Below are 11,821 nucleotides of genomic sequence, written 5' to 3'. Positions count from 1 at the left end.
CGGGCGGGCGGGCGGGGCGACGACTCCGCGGTGTCACCTGGACTCTAGCGCCAACCAGATTCCGAGCATTGGCCCAACCAATCAGCTCTCCGCATCTGCGGACGGTCCCTTTGAGTCCCGCGCTCACGGCACTCCTTCCGATTTCTATTGGCCGTAGCAGACGTCCGTCTGCTTCTATCTCCGCCCCAACACGGAAGCTCCGGGTCCTCGGGATCCCGCGACCGGTGGGTCCGGACCATGGGCCAGCCCTGGGCGGCGGGGAGCGCTGAGGGAGCGCCCGCGCGGCTGCCTCTCGTGCTCACGGCGCTGTGGGCCGCTGTCGTGAGCCTGGAGCTGGCCTACGTGCTGGTGCTGGGTCCCGGGCCGCCCCCGCTAGGACCCCTGGCTCGGGCCTTGCAGCTGGCGCTGGCCGCCTTCCAGCTGCTTAACCTGCTGGGCAACGTGGGGCTGTTCCTGCGCTCGGACCCCAGCATCCGGGGCGTGATGCTGGCCGGCCGCGGTCTGGGCCAGGGCTGGGCGTGAGTGGGGCGCGGGGTCTGGGGGCAGAAACGGGAGCCTCGGACAGGGGAGGGGCTCCACGACCTGGGTGTTAGAACCAGATTACTTTAGCAGGCTGGTTGTTAACTCCTGTAAGATCTGGCATGGAAGAACCAAAATAAGTACTGCTCATTCACTCAAATACTTACTGAGCACCTCCTGGGTGGAAGGTACTTTTCAGATTCTCAACCTCCAGGAATCGATCACTTGCGGGAGGGGCAGATAATGAACTACAGGCACAATAAGTAAGCAAATTATATAAAATGTTAGACGGTGCTGATGTGGAAACAAGAATTAGAGCAGGGTAAAGGGAGTTCAAGTTTCAGTTTTAAGTGGCAGTTCTCATTACAAAAAGTAAGTGAGGTGATGGTTTTGTCAATTATCCTGATTTAATTATTCTGCATTGTATTAGAAGTCATAACAACACTTTGTACACCTTAAATATATACAGCTACAATTTACAATTAACAAGTGAAGTTAAAAAAAATACATAGTTTGTCAAGGTGGATCTCATTTGAGTGAAGCCTTGAAGGAAATGAAGAATTAGCTGTGTAGGAATTTGAGGATAGAGTGTTTCAGGCAGAGGAAACAGAACCATGCAAAGGCTTTGGGGTAGTTGTATGGCTAGCATGTTTCAGGCACAGCAGTAAGGCCAGAGTGGCTGGAGTGCAGTGAGAGGGGAAGAGATGACAGAGATGTAAGGCTCTGCTTTTGAGGAGAAGAGAAATGGAGAACCATTGGAGGGTTTTGAGCAGAGGAGGGGCATGACTTAAGCTTTAAAAGGGTGAGTCTAGCAGCTGGGGTGAGTCTACACCAGAAGGGAAGAGAAGGGGAGGATCTAGGAGACCAGTCAAGAAGCTACTGCAGTAATCCAGAGGACAGTTCATGGTGATATGGACCAAGGTGAAGGAAGTGAGAAGTATGCTTTTGGGTATTACGAGGGCAGAGAGGTCAGAGCTGGCAATGCGGTGGTAGCACTGGAGGGGTCTGGGAGTCTTGGTGGGCCTGCATTTACCTGTGAAGAACCTTAGGCTTAGAGGAACCTGAGGCTTGGCGGGGGGTGGGTCTGTTCTGCTTCCCCAGGATGGGCTGACCTGGGCATGATCTGGGGCACTGACCCTGTGGTTCCTTCCCTGCAGTTACTGCTACCAGTGCCAGAGCCAGGTGCCACCACGCAGTGGGCATTGCTCTGCCTGCCGCATCTGCATCCTGCGCCGGGACCACCACTGCCGTCTGCTGGGCCGCTGCGTGGGCTTCCGCAACTACCGGCCCTTCCTGTGCCTGCTGCTGCATGGTGCTGGTGTCCTGCTCCACGTCTCTGTGCTGCTGGGCCCTGCCCTGTCAGCTCTGCTACGGGCCCACTCACTTCTCCATACTGCTGCCCTCCTCCTGCTACCCTGGCTCATGCTGCTCACAGGTGGGGAGCCTGGGTGCCTCTGCCTTGCTTCAGGAAGGTATTGGGCCAGGAAGTAAAGGCCGTTTTGGTGGGAGGTGGGATTTCCTGTTGGTTTTCTGTCATTTATGGGGGTAAAGGCAGGCTGGCACTCAACAGTGCCCCAAGACAAGGGATAGTTCTGTTGGGAGAATCAGGAAGGATTGCAGGACTTGTTGGCAGAGGAGGAAAGAGCAGTGGGAGCCCATAGGGGTGGTTGGGTGGTGGGCACTCAGGTGGATAGCAACTAAAAGAGCAAAGGCCCCCAAGAAGAACAAAGGCATCTTGAGAATTGTGAGAATTAAGGCTGGGACAGTAGGCCAGGACCGGAGGGTGGAGGGCCCTGAATGCTGGTGTTGGAGATGGCTCTGATTTGATGGGGCAGAGGAGAGGAATGGAAGGCAAAGAGGGATGACGATGGGTGAAAGATCCAGGCAGTGGAAAACCCAGTCATTGGGAGGTGGGAGGGAAGACTAGGAGCAGGAGGCTTTTGAGATGCTGTGTTTTGGATGACATGCATGTTCCGACACCACCAAGATAAAAGCCCCACCCCACCCCTGATCTTCCAGTCTTTGTTCCCTCCTGGCTAGAATGTAGTGGGCTTTCTCTCCTGAATCCTTCTTGACCTTTTTAGGATTCTCTGTAACCTTGCTCTGCAGTTAGAAATCTCCTGATCACTCTGAGAAGTTGCTGTGCCTCCTCATCCACTCCAAGCCCAGCTCTGCCCCAGGGACCTTCAGAGGTCCACTGTCAGAGTCTTCTGCCCATACCAGCTCCCTGACCAGCCCTCCTACACCCTCCTTGTTGCCCCCTGCCTCCACTGAGACTCCGTGCTCCAGTTGCTCCTCCCTGTGGTCTCTGCAGCCTCCTCTCTTCACTACTCGTCATTGAGTACTTGGCCTCAGCTCCCCATCTCTCTGTCAGCCCTGGGCCCTTTGACATCAAGAGCATCTGAAGGTCTGCAAAGGCCTCAGGTTCTTGACTTTTGTTTTACTTCCTTTTCCTATTCCCACATCCAAACTGCAGTCCTTGTCAGGATGCCAAATGTGTCACCTCCAAAGCCACCCATCGTCATCCCTCTTTGCCTTCCATTCCTCTCCTCTGCTCCATCTCTCACCCTTGCACTCTGTGACTCCTGCTCCAAGACCTTCCTGGCCCTGCAGGCTCCTGGCTGTCACTTTCTCTCCCTCTGCTGCATCCCCTCTTCACTGCCCCACGCACAGCCTAGAGCCCTCAGTTTTTACCAGTCTCCTGCCAACACGGCAGCGTCCTTGCTCTGTATCTTCCTGGCCCTGGCTTCTGAGAGTTGCCAGAGATACACGGTCCTCTGTGGCAGGTTGGTACCCTACCATGTCTATGGCTGCTGACCTCAACAGGCTTGTACCTGTGCCTGGCCATCCTGTTTTCTCATATGCCTGCTCTCCCAACAACTGCAGCTCTCTTGTCCCCAGGGCCATCACAGAGAGAACAGGACATCAGATGCTACATCCCAAATCGCCCTGTCTTCAGCTCTTCAAGCCCGTCTGACTGCCCCTAGCTCCTCAGGCCTGGTGCCCTACCTGTTCAGAGACCTCTCTGAGCCCACTCGGTGGTGTCCCATCCCTGCCCTGCACCCCACTCCCTCCACTAGCTTCCTTTGGGTTTTCTCACCTTGTACAGACCTTTTGCTCCACATGTCCTCTGTGCTCTTTGGTCCACATGCAACCTTCCAGAAGGACTTCCTTAGACTCATAGCTGTTTTTCCCTTATTCTTCCAACTGCTTTGACCTTACTTCTGTCCCCAGCTGTCCTCTGATACTGCCACAGACCCAGACTCTGTCGCCACAAAGCCACAGGACTTTTCCAGTTCTTTTCTGCTTTAAGAGACTGTTCAGACTAAAAAACTGCTGAGTGCCCCATCCTTGACAACTTCTGCCCTTGGTCTCGTTGGTGCCTCCAACTTGGGCCTTCCTACCTTCCTTTATGGTTCCCCTTTTTTCTTTAGAGACAGGTTCTTACTATGTTGTCCAGGCTGGTCTCAAATTCTTGGGTTCAAGTGATCCTCCTTCCTCAGTGTCTTAAATACCTGGGACTGCAGGCACACTGCTGCACTGGCTTGGGTTCTCTTTTATCTGATGCCCAAGGACCCTCCCACTCTCGGGTCTTGGTGACATTGTCTTCTCACTTCACATACTCTGGCAGTTCCAGCCACTCCTGGGGTCCTGGGAGACCCCCAGGTTCTCACTACTCACAGATCTGCTTGTCCAGCCTGGGTTTTTTTCTGAGCTTGCAGAATGCAGACCTACCCGTCTCATGGCACCTTTGCCTGCCTTGGAACCTGCAAACAAATTGTTCTCTCCAATTTATCAAAATAGAAAAAAACCCGCTTCCCCTGCCCCCTCAGTATGTTTGCCCTCCATCTCTTCTGTTTCAGGCTCTCTTTTATTGAAGTAAAATTAATAATTTTAGCCATTTTACAATTTGGTGTCTTTTAGTGTATTCACAGTGAACACAGTGCCACCATTGTCACTGATTTCAGAGCATTTTCACCCTAAAAAGAACCCCTTAAGCAGCCGCCCCTCTTCCCCCATCCCCATCCTTGACAACCACTAAGCTGCTTTCTGTTTCTGTGGATTTGCCTGTTCAGGACATTGCAGACAGAGATTACAGGACACATGACCTTTTGTGTCTAGCTTCTCTTGTTCTTTATGCAGCAAGTACTTCTTGCTTGCTGTGGCCAAGATAGTAAAAGGTTGTTCTTTTCTGTTAAGATACAGATGACAGCTGTAATTAACTGAGACAAGATCAGTTTGATGTCTGAGAGCCAAGAGGCCATCTCCTCCCCATGGTGTTTACCAAGTTTTGTGATGCATGGATAAACATCACATGCAGGCAGCGGCCATCTGCCTGGTTCCCAGCACAGGCTGGACAGAATAGAGAAATGAGGCCTGCTTTGTGGTGGAGGGTAGGGGTGGAGGGTGGGCCGGAGCTGGGCTTTGGGAGGGCTGGGCCAGACTTTGGCCCCTGACTCTTTCTGCTTGTCCCTGCAGGCAGAGTGTCTCTGGCCCAGTTCACCCTGGCCTTCGTGATGGACACGTGTGTAGCAGGTGCGCTGCTGTGTGGGGCTGGGCTGCTCTTCCATGGGATGCTGCTGTTGCGGGGCCAGACCACGTGGGAATGGGCTCGAGGCCAGCATTCCTATGACCTGGGCCCCTGCCACAACCTGCAGGCAGCTCTGGGGCCCCGTTGGGCCCTTGTCTGGCTCTGGCCCTTCCTGGCCTCCCCACTGCCTGGGGATGGGATCACCTTTCACACTGCAGCTGATGTGGGACTCATGGCTTCCTGACTTCAGTGGGAGTTAGAACTGAAGTGGGCAGAGGGGAGCAGGAGGTGGGCTGAAAATTCCTTCGTTTCTGGCCCTTAAAGTCAGCAGTGGGTAACCTCAACCCCTTCCTTGGCTTTGCTCCTGCCCAGCCTGGACACCCTGCCCAGGGCTCAGGCCCCTCCATCTCTCCCTCTTTGGGCAGATGGTTGCAGAGGTGGGTCTGGCAAGAGGCTGCCCAGGCTGCTTGGCTGCCTCTCTGCCAGGCTAATAAGGTACCCATCTGGTCCTTGACCTCCCTCCATCTTTACTGGGTTTCTGGTCCCTCACTTTGTTACCCTGGCTGCTGTTTCTGGTTCCTCTGATTGTCATGCCTGAAAATCACCAAAAAACTAGGTGTCTGAGGGGCCTAGGTGTCCTTTCGCCCTGGTGGGGTAGGGGTGGTAGAATCTGAACATGTTTTCCAGGATCAGCACGTAATATTTCAGGCCATTTCTGCAACAGCAGTTTCATGGAAGCTCTTAGCTGACCTGGGACGTAGCTCAGTGGCTGGGTTCTTGTTCTGTGTGTAAAGCTGTTGGTTGCCATGACAAGTCAATGGGGTAGTAAATGGAGGAAGCAGAATGGGAACCCAGGTCTTTGTACTGTTGCCTTCACCCTTGCACAGCCAAAGGAAGTGAGTGGGAGAAAAATCTAGGCCAAGAATCAGCTGGGGTGTTACTGCCCATGAAGGGTGACCTGAAGGCATAGGCCTGTGCTGCTCTGTGGCCTCTTGGGAGCTGCTCGTTAATGCGGCAGCTTCAACACACAAGCTAATCAATGTTTACTGCCAGAGTATCACTAAGATGATAGTAAAGAAATAAAAAAAAAGATAAGTTTATAAGGTGGAAACAGACAGACGGCAGTAGACCAAAGAATCTGACATTTTGAAAGATGGAGGGTGGTTGGAGGCTTGTTCACTGTCTTATGCAGAGAACTAGAAATCGAAATTACATTTTCCCAAAGGAAGGGGTGGAGAGGCAAGCCAAACTGCCCCCAAAGCCCTGGTGGGGTTCAAGAATTCACCAGAACTATGGAAGGTGAGGTGAGGCTTTGGGCCAACAGTGGAGATCGATGCCAAGTCAGTATCAGGAGCTGCTAGGTGCCCTCCCTGCCAGCCCCATCCACCCCTTGCAGCCACATGCTACCCTGCTGGGGTAGGGTTATCTGCAGGAGAAACTAAAACAGAGAAGCTCTGATCTCTGGAGCACTGGGGGTGGGGAGGAGGGCTGGACCAAAAGTCCACAGATAATGCTGGGGTCCTCCTGTGACACGGCAGGTCCTCCCTGGACCCCCAGAAGAGTCCACTGCCTGACAGCCTCTGCCTGTGCCCACAGTGGTCATTGCTTTTCTCAGGAGGCATGTTCTGTTGCTACTTTGTAAAAGAGTTTAGGAGCCTGGTGTGCCTGGCATTCTGTGCTGAACTTAAAACATTGGCAGATCTGCCCTTCCTCCTCTGCATCTCATTCCTCACCCTCCAGAATATCTGGTTTTCATGGTTTTACTTAATAGTGAGGAAATGCAAGAGCATATTTATATAGTACCCCACACACCTGTCAGAGAAAAAAAAATCACCATTTCCTTCTTAGTCCCCTTCCTGGGGGGCGGGGGGTGGACACAGCGTCCTGTCTTGATGTCTTGATCATTCCTTGCTTGGATTTTTAGTTACATGTTTTTGAATTTTACATGACTTGCCTTTCTCTCAATATTATGTTTCTGAGATGTATCTAAACTGTTGCATGTAGCTGTGGGACGCCCTCTTTCCTTGTTGCATAGTGATCTTCTGAATGCCATGACTAATTTTTGTATTTTATTCCACTGGCCATTTTATCTACCCTTGTGTCCTCTGGGAGTCATCCACCAAGAGCCCTTGTCCTCCCTTAGAAAGCTTAGAATCAGATTGTCAAGTTAAACCAGTAAATACCCCTTTGAGATCATGAACGGAACTCCACTAACTGTATAGATCAGTTTGGGGAAAACTGGCGGCTATATAAAATTGAATTTTCCAGTTTGTGAATATGGTGTATTGCTTCATTGGATGTTTAAAATAAACTTATACTTTTTCTCACAAAGATGTATTTTTTGTTGCATTTATTTTTTCTTTATTTTTATGTGGTGCTGAGGATCAAACTCAGTGCCTCACAAGTGCTAAGCAAACGCTCTACCACTGAGCCACAACCCCAGTCCTCCCCAACCCTTGTTTATATTTTATCTAGAGACAGTGCCTCACTAAGATGCTGAGGCTGGTTTTGAACTCACAGTCCTGCTGCATCAACCTCTCAAGTCGCTAGGATTATACATACCTTTGTGTGTGTGTGTGTGTGCTGGGAACTGAACCCAGGGCCTTATGCACGCAAGGCAAGCACTCTACCAACTGAGCTATATCCCCAGCCCTGGATTATACCTTTTGTAGTACTTTTTAAAGTTTTTTTGCTGCAATAAAAATCTACATTAATAGTTATTCCAATATATTTTAGATATTATTCTGTTGTCTCTTAGTCTCCATTGTTGTTGTTAAATAAGTTATCTATTTTTTGGTTATTGTTATTCCTTTGAAGAATTTCTTTCTTTCTTTTTTTTTTAAGTACTGGGGATTGAACCCAGGTGTGCTCCACCTCTGAGTCATATCTATGGCCCTTTTTATTTATTTTTTTTAATTATTTATTTATTTATTTAGTTTTTGGCAGACACATCATCTTTGTATGTGGTGCTGAGGATCGAACCCAGGCCGCACGCATGCCAGGCGAGCACACTACCACTTGAGTCACATCCCCAGCCCCTCTCTGGCCCTTTTTAAAAATTCATTTGAGACAGGGTCTCTAAGTGCTGGCCTTGAATTTGTGATCTTCCTGCCTCAGCCTCCCCAGTGGCTGGGATAACAGATAAGGGTTGTGCCTGGCTCCAATTGCTTTTTACTGGGGATTGAACTCAGGGGCACTGACCACCTAGCCACATCCCCAGCCTTATTTTGTTTTTTATTTAGAGACAGGGTCTCACTGCATTGTGCAGCACCTCACTTTTGCTGAGGCTGGCTTTGAACCTGTGATCTTCCTAACTCAGCCTCCTGAGCCACCACAATTGGCTCCAATTGCTTTTTTTTTTTTTTTTTTGTCTTCTGAGGTTTTACTGTGATGTGCCCATGTGTTAATTTTTTCATTTGTCCAAATGAGAGTTGTTAGCCGGGCCTGGTGGAGCATGCTTGTAATCCCAGCAGCTTGGGAGGCTGAGGCAGGATGACTGCAATTTCAAAGCCAGCCTCAGCAACAGTGAGGCGCTAAGCAACTCCGTGAGACCCTGTCTAAATTAAAAAAAATAAAAACAAAATAGGGCTGGGGATGTGGCTCAGTGGTCTAATGACCCTGAGTCCAATCCCCGATACCAAAAAAATAAAAAAAAAAGAGTTGTTGGGTTTTCTAATTCTATGAATTGGTCATTCATCAGTTCCACAACCTTCTCAGTCATTACATCTTCAGATATTTTCTGTCCCTATTGGAACTCTTATCAGACCTCCCTACTCCATCCTTCTGATTTCTTAATAACTAATATTTTCCTTCCTTTTTTCTGGACATCCTGGAGAATCTCTACAGAACTGTCTTATAGGTAAGTCTGCCTTCAGCTGCTAAATCAGTCTATTGATTTTTTTTGTTGTTTAAGAGACAAGGCCTGATTATGTTGTCCAGGAGATTAAGTGATCTTTCTCTGGCTTCATTTTCTAGAATAGCTGGGACTACAACCTTGCACAACTGCACCTGGCTGTTATTTTTTTTCCATAAAGTGGTTTTAACAATTCATCCACTGAGTTTTACATATGGAATAATTTTTCATTTTTTGAAGTTCTACTTGGTTCTTTTTCATATCACCTTGATCATTTTATATATTCTCTTGCTTTCTGTTCCAAGTTTAGGGTTTTTTTTTTCTTTTAAGTGCATTGAAAACAAAGAAAAAAAAAAAAACACTTTATATCCCTATACCTTAAGTCTTGGCGGGTTTCTCTGGCTATTGCGTATGCTGGTTCTTGGTCAATTATATCTCATGCCCTTACAATTTCTTTTGACTATAAGTTCCTATTTCTTGGATTTTTTTTATATTTAGTTGTAGATGGACACAATGCCTTTATTTTTATTTATTTTTATGTGGTGCTGAGGATCGAACCCAGGGCCTCACACATGCTAGGCAAGCCCTCTACCACTGAACCACAGCCACAGCCCTATTTTTTGGAATTTTATCAATGGGATTTGTTCTGAGGTTTGGTTAAACATAAATTCCTCCAGAGAAGAAATGTGTTTGTTAGTTGCCAGATGACCAGTCCTACACCACTTTAAATTTTTAGTTAGTATTCTTAGTACAACCCAAGTATTGTCAATCCAGGTTGTAAACTCTTTTTCAGGGGCTAGTTTGGGGTTAAAAAATTCAGGAGTGGGCTGGGAGTGTAACTCAGAGGTAGAGCACTTGCCTAGCATGCTCAAGGCCACAGGTTGCATCCCACTACCAAATTCTCAGAGGAGGTTTTCCTATACCTTCCTACCAAGCTTGGAAACAGGCATTTTCCCTTGCTGATTCTGGCATGAGGAAGGAGAGGGTGGTTTATTTGTAGATTATACTGAGCATGTGAGCTCAAGAGAAACCCCCAAAAAACTGAAACTCGGGAAATGCTGATAAAATACTATAGATAATTTCAGAGAAAGAAAAGAAAATTCATCTTTGAAAAGATACCAAGGTTGTGGGCTGGGTGTGGCTCAGTTACCTAGCATGCATGAGGTCCTGAGTTCAATCCCCAGCACTGGGTGGTGGTGGTGGGGGGAAGCCACAGTCAGGACTAAATGGAGAACAAAGAATTGAGAATTAAGGCAACAAACATTTTGAAAAATTCAGAGAAGTCAACAAAGCTCTCAGAAAACAAAACGATAATCTGAGAATAGAGAAGAAATTCAGGCTCAATCTTGTCCTCTCTGGGATGATCATTTATCAGATGCTGGGCTTAACTGTCATTCCAGAGAGAACAGAGAAATCAAGGGGAGGAAATCACCCATGGTACAGCAGTAATACAATTTCCTGGAACAAAAGATGCACATCTGTCTCCGCTCAGTGGCAAAACAACAAGGACAGGATGAGGTATGTCATGACATTCAGAATCTCGGAGGAAAAGACAACTAGGAGGAGAATGGCATGGAAGCTAGAATACAGGAGCACTGCCTGTAGGAAGGTGACCTCCAACCGAGGATTCTGTGATCACATGTGCATTAAAGAAAGAAATGTTTAGATAGGCATTGACTTATAATTTTTAACTCCAGTGACTTTTTAAAGAAGGTGCCCATGGATACATTCCACCAAATGAGGGTGAACTAAGAAAGAAGACATGGACCCCTGGAGTCAGGAATCTAGCCCTGGAGAGGGGCAAAGTGAATTCTCCTGGAGAGCAAACAGTCCTCTGGGAAGGAAGAGTACAGAAGAAAGAGGAATCATCAGACTGGCTGGAGAAGAATTAGCAATTGGTATATTAGAAAGCTAAGCAAATTAAAAAGAAAAAAGGGCAACTACTAATCCTATGAAAAATAAAAAAAGTTTCAAAAAAGGTGATTTATTTATAGCCCCTAATTTTTTTCCCAGTGCTGGGGTATTAGCCCAATTTTTGGCTTTGCAGTGAATAATTTTCACATGGTAATATAAATGGCAATCTTGATAGCGAGTATTGATTTGCCTAAAAACTAGAGATGAAGGAGGGGTGCTGTCTCGAGAGCTAAATACTCATCTGCTACAATGGGGAGTCAACAGGTAGTATCTGAGATTGATAAATCAATCAAGAATAGTATAAGCATATTTTAAAAATAATTGAAGTTGGGGCTCACTTGCCTGGCCTATGTGAAGTACTGGGTTTGATTCTCGGCACCATACACAAATAAAATAAAGGTCTATCAACAATTTTATATATACATAAAATTGAAGTGATTGTTGCTGGGGGCAGTTCAAGAGAATGAGAGGCTATTTTCTTGTTATAAACTGCCTAATTCCATATTACTAAGTGGAGACATGTTTTAAAATAAATATTAAGAAAGAAGACATAAACTTTGCCTAATGTACACAATTTCCTGGAGCCCTTGCTAGTGTGTGCACTGGGGACCATACACTGTTTCTTGCTTTATGTTGCTTTATGTGCACTTGTCCAGATGGTAGACTTTATATATTTGCACACACACACACATATATGTGTGTGTGTGTGTGTGTGTATGTATGTATGTATATATATATATTTTTTAAATATTTATTTTTTAGTTTTAGGTGGACACAATATCTTTATTTTTATGTTGTGTTGAAGAGCGAACCCAGTGCCTCGCGCATGCCAGGCAGGCGCGCTACCACTTGAGCTACATCCCCTGCCTATATATATAAAGTTTGTTTTGTTTTCTTGTTTTGCAGTACTAGGGATTGAACTCAGTGCCTCACACACTTTAGGCAAGGGCCCTACCATTGAGCTGCATTCCTAGTCTTTTTTTTTTTTTTTTTTTTTTTTTTGG

The 11,821-nt window shown here is 47.4% G+C and overlaps 1 protein-coding gene across 4 annotated transcripts; it reads left to right on the top strand.

Moving 5' to 3' along the window:
• The first annotated feature begins 179 nt into the window (after positions 1–179).
• Positions 180–7,381, top strand: Zdhhc24 (zinc finger DHHC-type containing 24). Of its 4 annotated transcripts, none has more exons than XM_048807683.1 (3): positions 180–518; positions 1,677–1,991; positions 4,999–5,294. In XM_048807683.1, the coding sequence occupies exons 1-3, from the start codon at positions 238–240 to the stop codon at positions 5,150–5,152; spliced, it is 750 nt and encodes a 249-aa protein (XP_048663640.1). In that variant the 5' UTR covers positions 180–237; the 3' UTR covers positions 5,153–5,294. The 4 variants fall into 4 exon arrangements, with proteins under 4 accessions (XP_048663640.1, XP_015358650.1, XP_048663642.1 ...); XM_015503164.2 differs by having other exon boundaries at positions 183–518; positions 1,677–1,954; positions 4,999–7,381; XM_048807685.1 differs by having other exon boundaries at positions 205–224; positions 1,677–1,954; positions 4,999–7,381.
• The last annotated feature ends 4,440 nt before the right edge of the window (positions 7,382–11,821 follow it).

Source organism: Marmota marmota, unplaced genomic scaffold, assembly GCF_001458135.2.
Source record: "Marmota marmota marmota unplaced genomic scaffold, marMar, whole genome shotgun sequence".
NCBI lineage: Eukaryota > Metazoa > Chordata > Mammalia > Rodentia > Sciuridae > Marmota > Marmota marmota.
Note: the sequence above shows the minus strand (reverse complement) of the source record. Positions and strands in the feature narration are given on the sequence as shown.